Below are 23,527 nucleotides of genomic sequence, written 5' to 3' on the forward strand. Positions count from 1 at the left end.
AAGATAAATTTACATGAGATTTGTAAAAAACTGAGAGAGAAAGTATTAAAAAATATTTGAAAAAACAAAATTTTAAATGGGAAAGCTAATTTTGAACAAATATTGTTGTAAATTGATGTGTATTTTAATGCAAATGGATCGATCATTTTAGGACTAAAATTAAGCCAAAAGGGTTGAACTTTTGGGGACGGAGGGAGTATAATTTTTAAAATTAAAAAAAAAAAAAAGAAAAAAAAAAAGAAGTCATTTAAGGTTTTGGTGAGGATCATGAGATGAGAGAGCTATATAATATTAAAGTCTACACTGCATTTGGTAAATGTGATACTTAAAAAACTTGGAGGGAGGAAACAATAAAGAAAATTTGCTAAAAACCAATGTATGTTTATACTCTTACAAAAGGGAAAGAGGAAGCACAACTTAACACACCCCAAAAAAAAAAAAAAAAAAAAAAAAAAAAAAAAAAAAAAAAAAAAACTAAATTAGTTCCTTCCACTAGCCTAGTCCACTACCAATTATTTAACCCCTGAGCGCGCAGCAACTTTGCATCTGTTCCTCGTTATGCAGACAGATCTCAACTTCTACACTGCCTGAAATAAATGGAAAAATAATATATTAATTAAATTTACCCTTGTAAAATTAATCACAACATTTATTCAATGTAAAATTTATTGAATAAACACTATCAATGAAATTTGGGTGCGAGTTATCATCTAGATCTATAAGGTGTTATGTTCAACTTTGCTATCTATTTATTGTTTTTCAATATTTTATCGAGCAAAATTTAAATGACACCATCTCACACTGACGTACTTAAATAGTGTCTTTAATAAAAGCTAGAATGTCATTTTAGCTGTTATGATCCTAACTCTTGAAAATTCCCTAAAAGCTTTTTAAGCAAATACAAGAAAATTAATTTTTGCTTCGATTTTTTTTTTTAAGGAAAATTTGTGCTTCAATTGAGTTGGAAGCTTGGATGAAACAATAAAATATTTGAATTAATACACCTATTATTTATTCTTTTTTTTGTAAAGTAGATAAATAATTTATTGAATAGCAAGAAATTTGAGAATATACTCTAGAAAATTGTTTAAATATACTCTAGAAAATTGTTTAAATTAAGGAAATAATGACAAAGACACACTAATTACACTAATTTACGCGTATTTTTGTCATAAATTCCTAATTACATACAGTTTTCAAAGGTAAATTTAATGCTTATATAGTGACTAATTAATCCCACCCAAAAGTTGAGCAGTATTTGATTCTGTATACACTATTCGGCTATGCCACCTTTCGGTCAAGCAGGTTGGACGCGTACATGTTCAAATCAAAGAAGTAACACCTTAAATTCAATCATTTTCACAATTTATTATTCTTTTTCTATCTTTAATTCCTTATATACCGTCACTAATATTTTTTTTGAACGTGCCTATGATCATTTTCATTAGAGACACTTAGACGCCACATAATGTACACGAAATTTAATCTCTTAGGTACCATCCCTAAAACCTCAACCATATTAGCTAGAGCTTATTTTGATTTTTTGTAGCCCTCACTAGGTTTGAGTCGAAAGAAGTACTACATATATCAAATTAAATAAGCTATTATAGATGCCTTTTGTATATTACTCGGTAATTCCGTATAATGCAAAAAATTTACACGAACAAGCTATATGTTTGATTCTAGGCCGACGTAAGACAATCAAATTAGCTACACCAAACTTTAAGAACTTTGACTATAAATTTTCGCTATGTATGAAGTTAGAAAAGTTGAACTTTATCGGAAAATTCCCTTAAAAAATTGATAGTCAAATAAGCGCATTGTATACAGCGAATACCTGTTAATAACAGCTAAAATTTCAAATCAAGTGAAGTTCATATTGGCTCAGCTACCCTAATTTTTTCGTGAAGTTTATATTGGCTCGGCTCGTCTCGGCTCCCAACCCTTAGAATTTACAGTACGGAGTAGTATTTTACTCAATATGGCACATTAACATAATTCCAAGATGCTACACTACTACGTAGTAAAGTTTATTACTATAACATAATTGCTCCTCAAAATTTGAACCAAAAATTAAGCAACACTGTAATTCACATGATTAATCATCGAGTTAAGCGTAAGAGATGGGTCTAAGTTTTCTTTAGCCAGATTTTAATTGAATTTTCCTAGCTTTAGAAGGATGCCTAGAGATGTAAATAATTTCCAAGAAGAAAAAAAAATCTTCAACACAAACCCTTATAGCTTTGCGTCTCACAAAGTAATAATCCCTCCAATTGACTGAACAAACGCGTAATTTGAAAGTAAAGTTGAGCCTCGCAAATATATATCTTGCGGGTTGAGAAAGGAGTGATTAGCATTTGATTCAAAACGTTAGTAACTTAATGATCTTTGGATCCATCTGATTAGTTAATTAGAGAGCTTTAACCTTTGAGCCGATTTAGACTGCCCAACAGAACATTCATATAGACCTGTTTTAAAGTCGAAACAAAATTGCTATTGTTGACTGGCTTAGGGCGATATTGCGGACACTAGTGTTGAACCCAAATGGCTAACTGAAAACAGGCAGCTGTTATGGATTATTATCGAGTATTAGGCTGATTTGGTATACACCAAACACCATGCAATTCATACAAAACCTTTGGTAGTCGGCAAGCATTCAAAAATTGGTCAAATTCCGGGGTTAATGACTCACTTAAGTTGGTTAAAATTGAAAAAGGAAAATGTAAAATCAGATAACGGTCACTAACTCTGCGTCCTAGGTTGTTTTCGTAACTCATTGTAAGAGGGATAATTAGTGTTGACGAAATACAAGATAAATATTTAGTTTTCGCCATTAATTGAAGCACGGGCTAGCTTAGACAGGTAGAAAGTAGCACCACAATAATGAAGTGAGGCAGACACGGTTAATTGGAATAGGTGAATTTGGAATTTACAAAATCCAGTTGTAATTTAGAACTAAAGTTCAAATATAAAATAAGTAAATTACATGTCCTAATAAGATCAGAAATTGAAAAGTATTCAAGTTTTGATAACATTCAATCTTACAGATAAGTTTGTTTAGTAAGATTCAGGTTCAAATGTTCAACATATGTGCAGTTAAGCAGAGTTCAGGTTTTTTTTTTTTACATATATCCATGTTTAAGTTAACATTATTAAAAGTAGAAATGCACAGTCCTTAGCTAGTTTATACTATTCGACAAATGCAATCAAACCCGAGATTTACCTTGTTCTTTAGTTCTAATCTTGCTTTTACCATACACATTCCTGATAAATTATTATAGTCCACTGCAAACATGAAGAAATACAGTAAACTGGCAGTTTTAACAGTTTGCCCAATTCTACTACCTCGTGTTTTCTCGTCCCAAATTGTTTGCTAACAAAACTTGTGACATGCAAATTTGCGTGTCTCAAACTCTTATAGATGTGAAATAATTTGGTATGTTCTACATTATCTTCACTTCCTCCGCCCTAGTCCGTACATAAATTCTGAATTTCCAATCACTAGTAATGATAATTTGCAACCCCCCCTTCCCGAACAACGTTTTATCTCATCTTATCTCATTGCCCATCCAAAAAGAATAACATGGAGGATGCATCTTAACATATAATAAAAACTTGGTATGAAAAAACATTTACAAGTCAATAGTTACAACAAATAGACAAGGTTTACTAATTAGGAGGGCCAAACAAATATAAAATGATCAGCAAAGAATGTAGCTACACAAAAAAACATGAGCAAGATGCACAAAAATAATATAAACTGACTTTTTTTTCAACATGTAAACATCAAACACACACAAGGCACCTTTATGACATGCTTTCATAGCAGAAACCAAAGGTCACAGACTCACAGCATCAGCATTCAGCAATACTAAAAACAAAAGGTATGCAACCGAAGGAGAAAACAAAAGGTAATGACTCAAGCAAAAAGGTGACAATGCAGAAATACTCAAAACTCCTTCCCCCAATCCCCCTCCCACCCACCCTTCCCCAAAATAAAGTTAAAAAGGGAAGAACCACTTATCCACAGAACGAGGGAAAGATTACCATAAACACCACTGGTAAACAGGTACAGTAGCACAAATAAAACCTAAAGTAAAGGAAAATATCACTAACCAACACCTCTAAATTTTAGTACAGTGACTTCAAAAAAATGTACAAGAAGACTACTGGAAAGTCTTCTCCGTAAGAAGTCTTTATTGTAATAGTTCTCAGAATCCTAAATTTCCACTTTCAACCCACTTTAAGCAGGTAATGACTGCCTTTGTCCCACAACACCAACTATCTCCCAATTTAAAAGCAAAATTTCTTCAATAATTCCTCCTATGGATATCTACCACCCCTTTCACACCCATAATCCTGACCTAGACTCTAAACGTCAGAAAATGATCTTGCTTCTTAATAAACCTCACAGATACAATATATCATCTACTAAAGTCTAAAAGTCTATATTTCTACTTATAAAATTGCTAGATGACAAATACAATGGTACTACTGCACTAATGTAGCTGCTTTGGCTTTTCTACTAGGCTTTCTACTTGAAGTCAATTAGGCCTGGTATATTTGTAAGGTAAAGAGGGGGGTAAGAGAAAGATATGTAAACAATTAATGTCCACACGGCCAACTCTAATTTCCTAACAATAGCAAAAGGTTACCTCAAGGGATTTCAGCCAAGTCAAGTTTAAATCAAAATTATTAATCAACAAAAAAGGCAAGTGTATACACATAACCGTAATTTCATCTAAAAGCATGCTTGTTATAAAAAACAAATTTCCTAAACCAATCACAATAATACAGAGTTAACGAATTTGAAGATCTTCACAAGCAAAATAGATCCCCTTCCTTCACCCCCCCCCCCCCCCCCCACCCCAACAGCTGCCAGCCCCCCCACCCTGACCCAAACGGAAAAAGACTAGATGATCAGCAAACCCATAATACTCAGGAAGTGAGCACAAGCAAAAGAACAACCCAGTTATGACGGCTAACACATAAAAAGAAGCCTTCAACATAGCATAACTTTTTGGACTCTGGCAGCTATTGGACTCACAACCCCATAACAATACCGCCCCCCTCCCCCCTATGAGAAAGAAAAAAGGAAGCATGGACACATGAATCAGAAAAATAAACCACCAATCAGCTAACAACATCTAGCAAAAAAGCAATAATCAGGAAATGCCCAGACAATACCAAAAACGGTTGGATGAGGTGTACCTACCTACCAAATAGAAATATCACTGCTGATTTCCCATATGAGAGCTTGCCTGCTGCTGTTGCTGCTGTATTTGAAGGAGAAGGCTGGCAGCAAACTGTAGAGTGGACTGGTACCGTTGATTTTTGTCAACCTCAACCTCCGATGAGCCTTGACCAACTCCAGATGGCAATGTTTGCGATCTTTCAGGTGGATTTAAGGACTCTGAGTTCATATTTCCATTTGAGGTTGGCACCATAATCTCTGCATGGGAAACATTAGCACCACCAGCTTGATTAGGGTAGAAACCTGGATCACTATGCTGCTGACTTTCTGCTATTCCATAAGAGCCAACAGGTGCTCCATGCATCATCCCATAACCCTTCTGAATATTGTGATCTGAGGGATAATGCTGCATATTTTGCATTGGTGGCACAAACTGTTGGCTTTGTGCTGTAACAGGGTGAACATTAGGAGGCCTAGAAGAAACAGAACTCTGCTCCTGAAAGTTGTACAAAGGATTTTGCATTTGCATATTTGCAGGAGGAACTTGAACAGGGTGACTTCCCATGTTTAAGTTGGACGCGTATGACTGGTAATTATTGACCAGCGGTGCATTAGGATACACTTGCATCCCAAACTGTTGAGATTGACCAGTTGGATCAATCACTTGAGGCTGTTGGTTCCAATCCTGTGAGAAAGCTCCTTTCTCATTTGTTGAATGAGGTTGAGAACGTCCTGTGGTGGAGGGATGTAATTGTGGCTGAGCACTTTGAGCAGTTGAAGATTGGGAATTGGCTGGAAGGAATGCATGAAGTGTAGCAATAAGCTCAGGTGTTAATGTAACTGCAGGTCGTGGTGTTGAAGAAACACCTTCATTAGATTGATTTTGTGAAACAGATGCATTTGGGAAGGATACTCTTGAATGTGTATCATCATGTACAGCTCTACCATAATCCATATGAACAGCTAACTCTTTTTCAGGAGCTACGTATTCTTGTGTAGGAGGCTCCAACTGGCTCTCTGACTGTTGAATGGGAGGAAGGGGCGGATGTACTGGCTGAGAAAGAGGAGGGACAACTGGGGTTTGCTGAGGCAACTTAAGCACTACTCCATATAATCGCTCAGGCCCATTCACTTTCAGAACGTCCGTCAGGAAACCTGATGGCGGGACCAAAAATAATGTGGTCCCATCATCTAATTTAGCCACCCCAGCACGGTCCTTTGAACCAAGATACCTCAGAAATTCGGTATAATTAGCAAAATCGTCTTCACTGTCAGGCAAGAAAAAGACAATATCAAACCCAATAGCACCAGCATAATGCTTTGCCAGCATGTCAAGCCCTGTTCTTGCAGAGCAATTAACAGATTGTGGTCTGCAAAGAAAAAAAAACACATTAAGATACATTACAAATTCAATATCGAGTTCAGAAATATAACTAAATACAGCCAATCTTGTTATAATATTAGTGTGTAAACCAACAATATTGTGACAAATTATTAAAAATAAACAAAAAGACAAATAGATTAGGAAATGCATTCAAACCACATAGCACCTTCCAAATGAAAGGCACAATTGTGCAACAGCAACATTGCCAGTATATAGTAATTCCCCAAGCTCACAACAGACAAACAGGCATAAGGGTTACAAGTGACAGATTATGTGAAGATAAAAAGGAAATAGGCAAGTGAGTTACGAGTGACAAAAGAGCTTACAACCCAAGTTTAATACATTATTTCACCGTTTAAAGGTGGCACTCATCAATCAAAATCTCTCACCAGGCATCCAGAAACAAATTAGATATTGTGATAAAGCTATAATACCTAGATGGCTTATAAACATATAAAAAGAATCAGTGGAAGCTCAGCCAAATATAACCATGTCACAGTACAGGGGAGTAAGTTAAGCCCAAGCTGCACAACCAGATCACCAAGGGAGCAATAACATTAAAGATAACAACTTACATTTATGAGAAAAGCTTCACTCCTTTACTAATCAATAACTTTATCCTATCGACAGCTCAGTCATCAGATTTAACAGAGGTTAACCATCACACATCTAAAAACTAACAAGCCAATCAGAAAGTTCATCCATGGACACCTCTTCTATTCTCTATCTCCTACCCCTCGCAATTACTCTGAATTCACACATCCACAATCACCAACTATTACCTCAGCCTCATGAATATCCACACCAACCACAGATGAATAATAAAACATATAAATAAATAAAACCTTCTCTAGTAAGGCCTTCAGTTACTCAAAGCACCATAGACCCAGAACACATTATCCACTAAATAATCACAGGAGCACCTAAACATTGCAAAATCAATAATCTTGCGTAAAGATAGGGTGCCTAAATACTACAAAGCTTCTTTATTGCCCCCTTTTCAGTTTCAAAGTGATGTCCTCTTGAAAGCCTTGACACTCTTGACTCAGGGATGTAAAACAGAAACTAGGCTCCATAAGATAAATTTAATAACAAGCATGTGGAAATGAACAAAGACTATTACACTAATTTAAAGCTAGTGCATGGGATGTCACTGCTAGCTGAGCTCATACGACTCTTAAACGCATCACACATAGAAGCAAATCACACATTGATCTGATGGCTACTGAAAAAAGGGAAATCTCATTTCAACCTATAAAGGGAAAGGTTGGTGTTTGATGTTTTTATTTCAAAAAACTTTATTTTGATCCCAGTACTTGGCTATATGGGTATTTGTTAATTTCTCCCCAAAATCAAAATTAACTTTAATAGTAATCAGAAATATGGAAGAGGAAGATAACTATAGATAGAGAGATGAAGTGATCAAAAGGAGGATCAAAAGAAGGAGATAGAGGGAGAGGGGAACTAGAAAAAAAATAAGGGCAGGTTAAAAAAAGGATGACCATCAAACAAGTCACTAAAGAAACGGGTTTGATTACTTGATGTGATATTATGATTGCACTCCTCCCCCTAATACCTTTCATATCCCTTTTCTATTTGATGGTGAACCAAAGTACCTAACAGACTCATATTCTTTTGACATTCATGAAAAAGCATATCATTAAAACCAGATAAAAATATAATAAAAATGTGGCTGCATCACCACATTCTGTGATATTGTAAGGAATCTTTTAGGATGGCAAAGAATTTAAGCTTTTATGACTGTAATAATATAATAGGCCGCCACAGCCACAAACCCTCCACAATGTATGCATAAAAGGATCCACAATTGCATCGCGATTTAAAACTTTAGCTATAAGATTTAAAACTGTCCAAGACAAATAGGTGACATTTAACAGCCAATTCCAACAAGAGATTGGTCACCAAAACATATCTCACAGAAGTTTAATACGTTAAAACAACTATATCAAATGAGAAAACTCCCAAATATAAGAAGAAAATCTTACAGTTCGCACTCTAGCCCATTTCCCATCGGTATGCATCGAGCATGGCAGACAGGATTGCCACCCTTGGCAATGACACCACGCCATATATAATCTTCACTAGCACGCCCAATAACATTTCCTTTTGCAGCTCCCATTCCAGCAGGACCAGCAGTATAAGGTTGGTCACTTGCAATATATTCATCACCTTTTCCTGTTGGACCACCTATTCTAGACCTCTTTGGTTCCCTAGGGAGCTGGTTTGGATCAAGAACATCCCACCCACTTGTCTTATAAGATGTCCTACCTGGAAAAGAGGGAGGTGGAAGCAGTCCAGCAGCAGAAGGAGACGGTTTTCTTTGGTTGGCTGGAGCATTAGCAGTCATTTCAGGCATGGTAGAATGCATATTGGGATCATGAAAATCTGGATTGGGCAATAATGGATCCATACTCCCTCTAGGCCCAAATGGCCGAGGCATACCTGGTCCAAGCACACCATTAGGAGTAGGAGGTCCATGGAAACTGTTTTGCATCATATTACGACTTGAAGGAAATGCATCCATTATGTGAGCAGGTGGTCCAAAAGAAAACTCATTCCCAAACATTTCTGGCCTCTGCCCTCTAAATCCTGGATATGGTGGTCCAAAATCTTTGCCAGGAGCCAAATCACTGTTGGAGAACATTATTGAAATTCGAGGATCATTAAAAAGTCTTCCTTGCAAGGCCTCCTTAGCTCGCCTTGCTTCCTCCACACTTCTGAATTCTACAAAAGAATAATGTCTTGAAGGGAAACATTTTATTCTCTCAATCTCTCCATGCAGTATCATGGCATTATTCAGCATTTCCTCATCAATAACAACAGAAGGTGGATATCCAACCCATAAAACCTTACTGGGTTGACCCACTTTACGTCCTCCTAATGGTTGAGATGGCTGGAAAAAAAAAAAGAATATTCACTAAGAGAGTAAGAGTCTTGCAAACCCGTTCACTCGTAAGATTAACTAATAAAGTACTAGATATAAAAAGCATATCTTGGGTCTACACAAACCCACATAACTGATGCTAAAAATGATGTTTTTAAGAGTCAGGGAAAAGTTTTATTTGCTTAAACACTTCACAGCTTAAGGTTCATACCTGCATTCTCTTGTGCCCTGAATAAGTAGGCTCAGTGTAATTCCTTGAAATGTCTGGATTAATCCAAGATGGATCAAAACCCCCCATGCCTTTGAATTGTGCACTTCCCGGATCATGGAAATCAGACTGATCCTGTTAGGTGGCAAAATCCAAAACAAGATAATTAGATCATAAAAAATCACATGTGAATAGGAGAGGGAACTCTCAGAAAATAATTAGGTGTTGGTCAAGCAACCAGTTATGAGAACTAAGCACTTCTTGCAAGTAATAACAGAACACTGCTGAAATTCATGCTAAAGCTACTGTGAAATAAGGAAATAAAGGATAGAAAACAAGACATCTGAGAAAGAGAAAGAAAGAGAGGAGCGGAATGCAAGCAAGTGGTTGTTCTGCAGTAGTAGAAAGAAATGCAGCACCCATGCATTACATTACAATACCTATTTACAAATGCAAAGCTCAATTTTGAAAGCATTTCTAAAAAAGTATATACTAACCCTCTTCGCAGGATGAGATCTTAGAAAATCAACACGAATGCGATCATCACCGATTTGCAAACCATTCACATTCTTCACTGCAGCTGAAGCATCTTCCAACCTCACAAAATCAACAAGTGCAGTATTCCGGTCTCTAATGAACTTTAAATCTTCAATTTTACCAAATTTACTCAACTCTTCCTCTAGCTTTTCCTTAGTGACTGATGGACCAAATCCACCAACCCATACATGCTTGGAGGGCTTAGCCTGCAAGTCCAATGTCTACTATGAAGGTCTAAACACATGAAAAGCTTTAAAATTTTCTATATAATGGACTAAAAATTGTAGCGCAAACCAAAAAAATTGCAACAAAAGACTAACAACTCTTTTTAAATCTTTAGTACATGGATTTTTTTATAAAAAAATTACAATTCTCATGATTCCAAGTTATCAGACAAAAGAATACAGAATTGCAACATAAGACCTCCCGTAAGGCAATTTGACAATTAATTGACCTTTGGTGCAGATTGATAAAGACGAAGACCACGGAATAGACATATGCCCTTATGTTATGCAGTTGCTTTGCACTAGAAAATTAGATCAACAAATTCATTCGCCGCAAATATGGCATCTTAGCAACAGTTATTTGGGCAATATGAATTGGCACGGAATTCCCATTTCCACAAAGATGACAATTCTAAATCTATTTGGCTTTGTTTTATCAATATGGTCAACATAAATAATGGTTGTTCCTAACGATAATAAAACCATGTGACTATCTTATATTGTGAATGGATAGGCTTTGATTACAGATACACTACTTATCTACAGTCGCTCAATTGTAACGCCATTGTGAGTAAAATTGTTTAGCTGATATCATCCAAGGAAGAGCAATTTATAGTTGTTTACTTTGGATTGCATTAACCATTGAGAAGTATATAAGGTATTGCATTTTGAATCGAAACACTAGTATATATAGCATCCATAGGTACATCCGACCCCATCCTAACCCATTGGAGTAAAATTGATAGGGTAGATTGCATGTAAATCAGTGGAAACCACTATATAAGGATTCATAAACAACTCAGTTACGAGGCTGGTGCAAAGAGAATTGGATCGGTACTTGATGCCATTCAGCATATATACATTCAAGTTGCGCATCAAAGTTAATACGGCAAATATGAATTTGATTTCAGATAAGATAAACAACAGTTCAAAAGTAATGTTGTTAGTCGATTGACTTAGTTGTTAATCTAGGTTACATATGATGTTCCTCTGTGTTACGAAACCTGGGTCTAATGCAATCTATTTTCGATTTTTTGACTGCAACAAAGAAGTAATAGTTGTTTAATAGTTCGTATGAATAATTTTCATTAATGGACAACAAGATTTATTAGAGATTCGTAGTTTGATCGTAAAGGATTGCGCTGAATGTAACTACAGCAAAACCTAACCCGAAAATAAATTTTATCGCGAATAAACCAATTTAAACGAAAGGATTGTAGCTGAAAGTCGGCAGATTTAGATGTTCATTACACTACTGGCCTACTGCTGCAAACTATTAACTTCACCTTGATCTACTTCGAGCAAAAATACTTCCTATATACTACAAGATTGATCATCACCAAATCCTCTCTTTCAATTAATCATGCGGTGTAAACTAACTATAATCGACGTACCTAATTTGATTGAGATGAGTTTGATATTCGAAACCGGATAATCCGAATACCACAATAATCCCTAATTCATATCTAACCATCATCTAAATTCGAGTCGAATTCGAGATTTTGTCGCAAACAAACAGCAATAAAAACACAAAATTCAAATCCAATCAACACAAAATTTATAAAAACAAATTCGATTACAAAAATCCAAAGAAAAGAACAAACCGGTTTGGCAAACTCAATTTTGATTGAATTCCCATTAATTAAAAACCCTTGAAGAGCATCTTTAGCAGAAACAGCATCTTCAACACGCTTATAGTAAACAAAAGCGTAACTCCTGGAAGCGTAGCAAGTAATTCCGTCAATCAATCCGTATTTCTCGAACAACTCCGTCAACTCAGATTCGGTAACTTCTGGTGGTAAATTTCCGACCCATAGATGACTTGAAGTTGCGTCGATTTCTGAAGCGTAGGGTTGCTTCTTCGGCTTCATCGGCATTGCTAGATTGATTAATTCGTGATTTGTTTATGAAGAGAAAACCCTAGAAATTGAGGGAGAAATTGGGGAGAAATTGAAATTAGGGTTTGTAATTAGAGAGAGAAAAGAAGGGATCTGAGGAGAGAGAAAGAGTAAGAAGGATGTAAGAGAAGATTGGGTTGGGTTTTGTGTTTATATAGAAAGACGAAACGACGGTGAGTTGGTGGGCGCACAAATTTATTAGCAACCGTTTTGTTTTGTTGCTGCCCACTACCAGTCGTGTACTCTATTAGTGTATCACTGTAGATCGTGTGGTCAATGATTTTCAAACTTCTCGTATACTAATACTCTCCTAATACGGAGTACTATTCACGTAGGATCGATTAGGGTTATGTTTACTTCACCTTAATCGATATTTAGTTCAATTTGTATTCATTAGAAATAAAATGTACCCAAAATCATATTTGAGCAATTGTCGCAACTAGAATAATAATAATACACAAATCGAGACTTTTTTTAATATGTAAAATAAGGCATTAGTAAATTTTTTTTTCTAAAACGACCCTTAAAATCTTTTTATGGAACTTTTTTTAACATGCTAATCGAGAAAAGAAAAATCAATAGATGCAAAGTAAGCCCCACTAGCATTGGTTGAATCAATAAAACGGAGTTCATTAACAGCGTGATAACAGCAAGGTCACTGGATGTATTCTATTCACCTGATTATTACTGATCTGAACTTATTAACCCGATTAGAACTTATTTTAGTTATAAAATAAACTTTGTAGCCTGATTAGCCCTTATCACAACTTTTCCAAACTTATCTGAACTTATTAACCCTGGAATAAATGGAATAAGGTTAACAAAACAAGGCTTTAGTTGTAGAAAGGTTATAGCGTGTAACTTTCAAAAAGAGGGAGCTCACGGTTTAAAATAGTCAATCGTAGAGGGTTATTTGGGTCATAATTTATGGTGTAAGTTGGGATGTGAAAGAGTGTATGTCCGACTTTTAATCGTTAAAATATCGTTATTCAAACAATCACTTAGATCAGAAAAACACAAATAGCATAAGAGATTTTTTTTTTTTTTGTAAGGCCTTGTCTACTTACCTTAATTTTACTGAACTGAAATTATTTTTACGGATTCTAAAATCATTGTCGAGAATAGAGGCCTTTAACTGAAAACACTAATATTATTTTAATTAAAAATAAAACCTTCAACTAATCCTATGTGGACGATATGTGATAAATTAGGTTTGAGACCAACGCATATAATTATATAAAGAACACAATTTTATTTTATTTTTTAAAAGAGAAAAGAAAAGTGAATCTGTTCTAAAGTTGTTCTAAAATAATCAAAAATTACCTTTAAATAAAGTTTTTTTTTTATGCTTTATTGATAAAATTACTTTTTTATGTAACGACTTATAAATTCCCATATTTTGAAATTTCCACTTTACTTTTTAATAAATTCAATTAAGGAAATAAGTTAGATATTCCCATCACCGTGAATTAATTAAGGAAAATAGGGGATTGACCTAGATAAATTGACAAGCATGTTACATGAGACTTAAGTATGAGATTAGATATGCAATATTGCTCTTGTCCCCAAAAAAAAAAAAATAATAATAATATTGCTATTAAACAAGCACGTTGAGCACCAACGAAAAAGAAAAGCCTCGTGATCACTTTAATAAAAATTCTTAAATGGACCTGGTTCACACTAATTTATTGTGGACCACTAACATTAGATACAATATGATTGTTTTATTAATAAAAAAAAAGGTCACTACATTGAAATAAAGGTTATTATGTTGAATTAAAAGTTATTATTTTGTCAAAAAATATTGAAATATAAGTTAGTGTGACATTATAAAAGTTATAAGAGGTTACTTTTTTTAATAAAATTTTTAATATAATGGTCAACATGAATAATAAAGCTCACTATGTTAAAATTAGGTCAGTATTCAACATAATATTGTACTTTAAGTTCATAATAACATTAAATATCACACAAATAAGGTTATTATAACAAAATTAGAGGTAACTATGTTGAATATAATACCAGTTACATGTGTATAAATCTTATTATCGTGGACCAGGTCCACGCAAGATTTTTTGTCACTTTAAAAGTCTGTACAAAATTCTCAGTTTTTTCACTGCAATTACTTGCTCAACTAACAATCCATAGTAAGCTAAACAGTTCTGATGTTAATAAGATGGTACAAACCACGGATATACATCATAATACACACAAAATCTTTGACCGACAAGGATGTGTTGCCGCGATTAACAGGGGCAAGACACTCACAGAAAACAGCATCGGGCTTATTTATGTATAACCACAGTAAATGTGGATTGAAGCAACTATACTGACAGCCAAATTCAGAGACATCCCACCCCCCCCCCCCCCCCCCCCCCCCCCACACACACCAAGAAAAAAACAAATTTATGTGCCTCATACGACTCAGAATCATGATTTTCATGGCTTGCCTCTTCTGATGATCTAAGATTATCAGATCACATGGTGAGTGTATACATGGAGTTAAAGAAATCTACAATCTTTACTTCACAACAGGTTGCTTTTGTTCTTCATTCAACTCATCATCAGCAGAAAGGATTGAGATAATGGACGGAGGAAGACTTCTTAGCAACAATGTCAATAAACTCTTTGCAACAATGACAACCACCCTAAAAAATTGATCAAGTTCGTCTTCATATTGCTCATAGATAAAGAATGACGTGAACGCAAACACGAGCACTGCATTCATCCAGGTCAAGTAAGGGGAAAATAAAAGGAACAAGAAACATTTAATATTTCATTGATAACAAGTCAAAAATGGATAATATACCTGATCCTAATAAAAAGGTTAATGAATGTGAGATCCACTTGAGAAAACACAGTAGAATTGCTGCCTGTAATAATCAACAAATGAGCACATAAAAAGCTGGGAAAAAGAAACAGCATCAACATTTATATAAATTACTTTTTATCATTTGCCAAATCATAATCTGCAAAACAGGTATAGCTAGCAACTTTATTTAAGTTCATACCACGGAAAAATGTAACAGTTGAGGACTTGAGGTTGTATGCAGATGCACATCAAATCACTACAAGAGACAATATAGGTACCTTTATGAATAAGCTCCAATCCTCTCCGTGCGCCAACGTTTTAGCAAATTGTACCCCTTCATTCCAAATAAATGCTACATTGTCAAGCATGTTTCTCATTGTTGGCTCTGAGATTGCTAAACAAGGGATAGATATCTTCTTGAAGCTGAAGTCAAATACATTGTAAAAACATTTAAGTAACTGGTCCCACTAATAATCTCTTGAAAAGTAATTTCCACACAAGGTACCACAGTCCAAGTTTCTCAGAAAAATATGAAATCCAATAAGCATATGAGGCATTGGACCAATAGGCAACAGGAACTGTATGTTCATCAAACACTATCTATTATGGGAAGTCCAATGCTCCTGATCCCCTCAATCCCTCATTCCAAGTTGTAAAGTCCACCTATCTAGTATGGGAAGTCCCTATATATTGTCCTTGATATTTAACAAGTGTACGTTCAGCAAACATCTATCTCCGATCCACCCCACCCCCCCAACCCCCCCACCCCCCCACCCCCCCTACACAACACTGTTGAACAAATTACACTCACCAACTACACTACTAAGTCCTAGGAGTTTGTAAATAGTCAACATGGAAACACTTCACATGTTCAAGGGGTAATATCAATTGCTATCCAACTATTGTAGATGGGTAACATGGCAATCACTCTACAACTTGGGATGAAAGTAATGATTACACTCCAGTAATTATCAGCCCATTTTGGGGTGACTCCGTGACTCGGTTAAGATATGCCAACTGGTTGACTAGAGATATAGGAGTATAAGTTCACAAAAGATGTGGCAGAAATAAAAGACCGCACAGGTACCATAAGGTCCATAACTCAAGCACAGAACTGCATGAATATCTAAAGATTGCAACAAGTCGACACTTACATGTTAACTGGAAGAATGCTATTTACAATGAGAAAAAACATGGCCAGCAAAAGGAGCCCAGCAGTAGATGAGATGAATGTTCGTCCACTAAGTAAAAACCAGTAGAACAATCCACACGTAATAAGAAAGCATGTAAATGTTTCCATCTCGTCCCTCCAAAGCAATATGTCAGCAACTGCACTTTCAGAAAAAGCAAGGAAAATGAAGTTAGAGAAAAAGTCAACAAACTTAATTAAAATTGTAGATAAAACTGACAAGAAATACCATCCTCCGGATGTCATATAGGTGTCATATGCGCAAAAGAAGGACTAAGAACAACACTAAGACCAATAGTTCAGGCATGAAACATGTATGATTTACAAAAAAAATATACTAAAACACGAGCAGCAAAAAGAGAAGCAACTTCTCAATAAGGCTTCTTTTTCAAATCATCATCCAAAAATTTTTTTGGCTGAATCAAAGGAATTGTTCACTGCATTCATGCCAAACTAGTCACCATACAATTTCACAGCTGAATATGTAGGTTGGCATCAGAGGAACTGTTCATTGCATTCATGCCAAACAATGCATGCATGCATATCATGACTGAATGAAAAAGCTAGAAGCAATGATACCCCACTATGACTTAGATAATTGAAGGACATGGGCTCAAGTGGCCTCCACATAGAAAGGTGGTGATGCTGACTTGAGATTCTTCCCTAGACATTACTTAGAGAGGAGATTTGAGAACTGGGCTTACATAGAAAGATTTTAGCACATTATTCAAGGCATGATGATTGAACAACAATAATTGCACATATTTGTGCTAAAAGAAAATCAGATATATGAAGAACAATAGGAGAAAGTGACAACCTTTCCCATATCCCAGAATTTCTTCTGCTTTTGAATAATCCTTAAACTGGCGTTGTTTAGAGGGTAACGAGCTTTTAGCCAAATGAGAAAAAGACTTGACAGTCAAAGCAATACCTTCCTGCAGCCAGTGAGAGCACACAAATTGATTATAAACTCTCACAATCCTTCTTTATACATTATTCAGAAAAAGAGAGAAAGACTCTAACATTGAACTAATAACTCAAAAGAGCCACAAACATACAACATCATCTGAAGACATTATACATTCCTTAGTCTAGTTTAGATAATGATAGATAGAGCTAGAGGTTTTACAGAACTAACTCAAAAAATAATTATGGGCTCACATCTTCACCCATTGCTTCATGTGAGTAGAAATGTGTCTGTTATATTAGAAATTGCCCTACTAATCATTCTAATGGTATGCTCAAAGTCAGGGGATCAAGGGTTGGGAGAGAGAGAGAAATTTCCCTACTTGCAGTATATTTGTGTTTTATCACCTTTACTTTCTTATCTTTTATTATTATTATTAAGGAAAATATCTCCACAATGTCGGGGTTCCTTCTTACAAAATATTGATTACTAGGAAATTATAGTAGTTCAGAGTAGATATTATAACATTTTAATTGACAGAGTTGCAATGTGTTCCCACAGACCAGACAACATAGTCACTTAAAGTATTTGGAAGTGCCAAAAAAATTTATCAAGATTCCTGGAAGAAGAAAAAAAAACTGCTTCTGAGTACATTTCCAAACCTACTACCACTTATTCACTTATATACAATGCACAAGGAAAGAGAGAAGTATAGTAAAGGGTAATTTGGTGAAGTGAAGGTAAATCCTTAATTATGAGGGGTAGGAGCAATGTGACAACTAGTACCAGAGGGGATTATCTCTTTCCTATTGCAGATCTATAGAAAGTTCTGCTGCAAATTAAGTTAATTGTCCACTATTAAGTGTCCAACAAGGGATCTCATTCTTGACGTAAAAAATGAGTATATACATTGGTAAAGAAGCATAACTTCGATTGTTATCCCAAAAAAATGAATAAAGATGACATGAAACAGACCAGTCACTTCTATCATATAAGTTGCAAGCTAGAAGTAACAATATGAATATAATGAAAGGCCTTAAAGCTTGCATAAGATGCATCCTTTTCTGACTGCTGCAAACTATTAATCTATCCTGACAGGTTTTAATAATAACTAAGTAAACCACATAAACAGAGGCACAACAAAAATAGGATAAAGCAATAATTAAGCGTTGGATAAGTTGGCAACATGGTCAAACACTTACATCCAAAGGAACAACAGGTGTGTAATTGATGTGCTCTTTAGCTGCAGAGCAATTAAAAGTTCTGGTAAACAGTGACGATTCAATAGCAAACTGAACTGACACTAAGAGGCCCTTGACATCAGATTCGGATTCCAGTTTGTAACTTGTCCACCTCAAAAGCGGAAGCAAAAAATTGACGATCTTAGGAGGAACTCGAATGCTTGGCCTGCATTATTGTTTTTTGACAATAAATATAAAGAACATAACAAATAAAAGCACAAGCAGTAATCTAACCACTGAGCAAGTAATACTATATACTACTAGACTACTAGTAGCACTTCGATAGTAAAATAATTATAAAAAAAAATACTAAACTCCATACATCATGGGAGATTAAGAGCAAGAAATTGTATTTTAAAAAATAAAATAGAATTAACCAGAAAAAAAAAATAAAAAAATTAAAAAAAAATAAAGTCATTAGTGATTCAAACTAATACTCTAAAACAAAGTAAATTCCAATTCCCACGTGGCCAATTTTTAAAACAACAGTTCATCTTCTAATTGTGGTAACATTGTACTACTAAACTTTGTAGACAACATTATAACTACTTTAAAAGTGTGCCACCCATTGAGCCCAACCACCTCAAAAATGAAAGGAATGAAAACACACAGTTAACCGATACAGTGGAAGACGAAAATGCAGATAAAAAAGTATTTTAACCAAAACAACCAAGGACTGCTCCTAAAAAACCAAGCAAACATCTTTAAGTACATGTCGCTCAAGGTGACATTTCTTTTAGCATAGTGACTGACAATAAATGCATCATGTGACAATAACAATACACAAAGACACAGACAATTACATTATATCTCTAAGGAAAAATCCACATTATATCAAGGAGACAAGGACAGTGGTAGTATGGTACAATTTTGTATGACCATATTTTCTTTTTCTAAAAACAAAAAAAGAGAAAATCCACTAATGTATAGGATGATAAGTCGTCCAAAAACAGAAAGAAGCATATGCTAATATCTTAGTCAGCAAAAGCTTTCAAATACTTCTAAATATATAGCAAACAGATACAATACAATTCTTCAAGACAATTTGTTGAATCAGCAGTGGAAAAAAGTCGCAAAAGAAGCCATATCAGGCTCACTTCAAAAACTATGAATAATTATTATTTGTCCCAAGTATAAGAGGCTAAGTGACGAAAAGGAAAAACACGTTTTAATTTGGAACATCCAAATAGTTGATATAAGTATAGCCAGTTATATAGACAATTATAGGTAAATATTATAGTATATATTCAACTGTATATGGAAAGATATGGCAGAAATCAATGGTGGTCAGTAGTCTCCAAAAGAGGTTTCCACTAGGTTCCCTAGAGATTCAAAATGGGAAAACACGACATTTGTGAGGTTTCTGTGCAACAAAGGCTGAGAGAACTAGGTTCTTCATCAATCGATACAAATCACCATGTGACAATCATACAACACTTCCCGTGTCAGTGAACAAACACTGAAGAGAAAGCTAAAATGCCTTAAATGTGACCAAAATATAATTTCATTCCCATCGAACTTATAACTACCTAGCAAAAAATTAAAAAAAAAAAAAAAACTTATTGAGGAACTACTCCGTAAATAAAACTTCAACGCACCTTTTATATCCCAAACCTTCATATATCCGAGATACAAACTCCCAATAGTTCCTTGGCTCGAGATTTGTGATAAAAAATGCCTAAATATGACATCAAGGAGCAAATCTTAAATATAAGGCCAAATAGTAATAAAATGCACTGAGCAAGACTGCAAAAAAAGTTTAAAACAATGAATTACCTTTCCAGCCACAGAATTTTTTTGAGAAATAAGAGCTTCTGCAGCACATATATGAGCATGGGCCACATTCTCAACATAGGTGAAGTCAGAGAGCTTGTCACCACTGCCTAAAACAAACTGGAAAAGGGAGATATGTCCATGATAAGGAATTAACTTTAAAGAACAGGGGAAAAAACTGATTTGGCATATACACCTGACATAAAGCATATGAAAGAAAACAACAAAAAAGGGAAGAGAAAATTAAGTGAATAATTGTTGCATAGAATACGAAATATAAACTAGAAAATTAACGCAAATAAAGTTGTGCAGTCATGTAAGTTAGATTTTGAAGGAAGGTATCTGAAATCTGAAAATTATATAACATAGGAAAGAAATTAGAAAAAAAGAAAATTACTCCTCCACTTTCTTATTCATCCTGTTCCCATTCTTCCCAAACACCCCACTCCAATTTGTCCCTTGCAATCTATATCAATTATAATCTTTCAGTCACTCAACTCCTCTCTCTTAGCCTATCCTGCCATGGTAACAAAAAATTTACCCAGCAACATAAAGCGTTTAAATTCCAAAAATCATCATAGTTAAATTCTCAATATAATTTTTAGCTAAAGACCCTAGATCTGCAAAACTAGAGTCGTTCGCTTGTGTTAGTCAGTTGTGTCGTAACTGTATATCACATATTCACATCACCCAGGGCTTGAAGAAAAAGATTAACACTGTGACTTTCCGTGTGGAAGATGGAAATGGGATACATGCATTTTATTTCATCACTGGCCACTACGCTTCAAGGAGCTTCCAAACGAAACAAGTTGCTATTCCTAGATATATTTCTAAAATATCTTACATTTCTTTGCACTTTGGGTTGCAAGAATGTAGGGAAAGAACAACAGCTTACACTGAGAAGTTCTGGAAATCTGCCAGACGATGTTATATTGCAGATCATACAAAACTATTTGGGCCATTTGGCAAACAGCTATAATTCTCAAACTCTTCATTTCATCTTGCTTACAAATGTTGCATACTTGATACTTCACTTTGGACCAACAATAGTTTGATTAAATTAAAAAAGAGCAATAAAAAGCTTGGCACATACAATAAGCAAGTCTCTGTAACTTAAGCAATTAGAGAATGTACTTCATTATGGTATCTAACTAAGTAGAAGCTGCAATGACACTGAACCCTGCTCCACCCAAAGCCAACCCAGAAAAATAGGCTTACTCATATTCCGTACACAAGCTCAGGGAAAGGGATGGTGTCAAGGAGAGGATATAGACATGAATAATTACCAGACCTTTGCCCAGACAGAATTTGCTTGATTCACCATAGCATGCACCAGATGTGTATCTGATGGTCCAAAGATATTGCTGGGACGGAGAACACAGGTCAATAGATCATCATGGTTGTTAGCATACAAAACAAGTGCTTCTGCTTGAGCCTTCATTTCCATTAACATGTCTGTATACTGTATCAGTGTAGGAAGTCAATTAGAACCTCATATGTTTCAAAAAAGGTGTGAACAAAGAATAAGAAAAGGAACTTCATCGAATGAATACATACTTTCCATGGGTAGAGCATGGATTCATCCCCTTTTTTAATATGATGAGAACCGTCAAAAACGACATCAGCAGAACCGTTGTATATTAATCGTTTGACTTTACACTCTTGGCAAGCATATATGACATTCTTGGCACCTGATGAACAGCATAGAGATAATACATATTGTAGTAGTTCTGCAACAATCAAAAACTCCATCTGAATTAAACATTTTCATTTGAAAATAAATTACCTTGAACAATGAACATATAGCTTTCGTATAGATTACATTGGGATGCATCAAAAGTTTCAGCAACAAAAACAACGGACGAACCATCAATAGCTGCAGTGGAACAAAGTAAGAGTAATTAAGTCATCAAATCTCAGTCTGCTGAAGGTTTCACAATTAGAAGAGAACACTGTAAGATAGTGATAACAGGGACCGATTTAAACAGGTAATATTAGAAGAGATCAACTTGTCATCTCAAGACTTAAAATATCCAAAAGCAATGAGAAGCAGTCTCAATGAGCCTATATATTAACTCAAAACACCGTGATCCTTCATCGTAGGCAAACGATAAAACTAGATTCCGTGAACAAACATAAGATATCAACACTGTAACACTCGGTGCAATATATCAATAAATCAGACTTCAGCATTGAATTTTCTTCCTGTCCTTCAAAATATCACAACACTACAAAATGAGGTCATGATCAAAATGACTACATTCCGATAAAAACGAAGATAATCTCCTTTAACTAAATCAATTTGCTCCAACAATGTTGCACCACCATACACTTCTAATTCAGAACAATTTCAACCAAATCACTTTTAATTCAGAACAATTTCAACCAAATCACTTCTAATACAGAACAATTTCAACCAAATCAATCAAATTATCATTCTACAGCTTAATTCTCCAACAACAACATAAAACAAATCAAAATTATCACCATAAAATGAACAAATCAACAACATTAATCTTCGAAGAACCCTAAAAATCAAAAAAAATTACCTCGAACAAGCTGAGATTTATCACGAACATCAACTTGAAAATACGAAACACGACCATCAGAAACAGCGTCAGAAACGAGAGAATTCTGCTCAACATTGAGATTCGGAGAAGAATCGGCGATTCTGACGATCCAATTACCGAGTTTCAAGAGGCGTAAAACGAGGAATCGGCCGACGAAGGATTGGCCGCCGATGACGACGCAGGTGGAGCTAGGGTTAGGGATGTGATCTTCCGCCATTGATGAACTGTAACTGGTAACTGAGGAAGAGGAGAGAGAATGGCGGGGAAAATGAAACGTAAAGATTGAATTTGAGAGAGGAGAGAGAAAATTTTGGTGGGGGAAAGTGGTGGAGCCGCTGTATCCACCACTAATTTAGTTTGCTGCAAAAAGATGTGTTAATTCTTCTGACAAAGTATAAAAGGATAATTAAAGGACGAATTTATTAGTATTATTACGTATTTACGTCTATGTTTAATTTTTTATTTTGCGATCTTCCTTTTGTTTTTAGTCATGAGACTCATGCCTCATTTAGGTTAAGTGTAAGGTGGCACGAGCCATGTCGTACGGTGTGAGGTGTCATCGACTCATCGTGTCTTGTAAGGGGGTATGTTTATAGTCGTGTCATCTCAGGCTCGTATCGATTATTCAAAATTAGAATTCATACATAGTTTGTTCACGTGACATAAAGCAAACCGGTCTCGCTTA

General features: G+C 35.2%; 2 protein-coding genes across 3 annotated transcripts; both read right to left on the minus strand.

The window, feature by feature from the left end:
- Window positions 1-221: 221 nt before the first annotated feature.
- LOC145582906 (flowering time control protein FPA-like) lies at window positions 222-12,455 on the minus strand. Of its 2 annotated transcripts, none has more exons than XM_081639956.1 (6): window positions 12,057-12,455; window positions 10,189-10,434; window positions 9,695-9,826; window positions 8,585-9,492; window positions 5,220-6,564; window positions 222-587 (listed from the first exon to the last, which is right to left on the minus strand). In XM_081639956.1, the coding sequence occupies exons 1-5, from the start codon at window positions 12,327-12,329 to the stop codon at window positions 5,232-5,234; spliced, it is 2,892 nt and encodes a 963-aa protein (XP_081496082.1). In that variant the 5' UTR covers window positions 12,330-12,455; the 3' UTR covers window positions 222-587; window positions 5,220-5,231. The 2 variants fall into 2 exon arrangements, with proteins under 2 accessions (XP_081496082.1, XP_081496081.1); XM_081639955.1 differs by having other exon boundaries at window positions 223-587; window positions 5,216-6,564.
- Window positions 12,456-14,749: 2,294 nt separating this feature from the next.
- On the minus strand, window positions 14,750-23,203 carry LOC145581853 (3beta-hydroxysteroid-dehydrogenase/decarboxylase-like). Its single transcript, XM_081638883.1, has 12 exons — window positions 22,822-23,203; window positions 22,059-22,148; window positions 21,830-21,963; window positions 21,564-21,734; window positions 20,276-20,392; window positions 20,098-20,177; window positions 18,461-18,665; window positions 17,169-17,286; window positions 16,317-16,491; window positions 15,441-15,585; window positions 15,160-15,223; window positions 14,750-15,068 (listed from the first exon to the last, which is right to left on the minus strand). Exons 1-12 carry the CDS (start codon window positions 23,057-23,059, stop codon window positions 14,872-14,874), a joined length of 1,734 nt encoding a protein of 577 aa, XP_081495009.1. The 5' UTR covers window positions 23,060-23,203; the 3' UTR covers window positions 14,750-14,871.
- Window positions 23,204-23,527: the final 324 nt, after the last annotated feature.

Source organism: Chenopodium album, chromosome 15 (genome assembly GCF_948465745.1).
Source record: "Chenopodium album chromosome 15, dcCheAlbu1.1, whole genome shotgun sequence".
Taxonomy (NCBI): Eukaryota; Viridiplantae; Streptophyta; class Magnoliopsida; order Caryophyllales; family Amaranthaceae; genus Chenopodium; species Chenopodium album.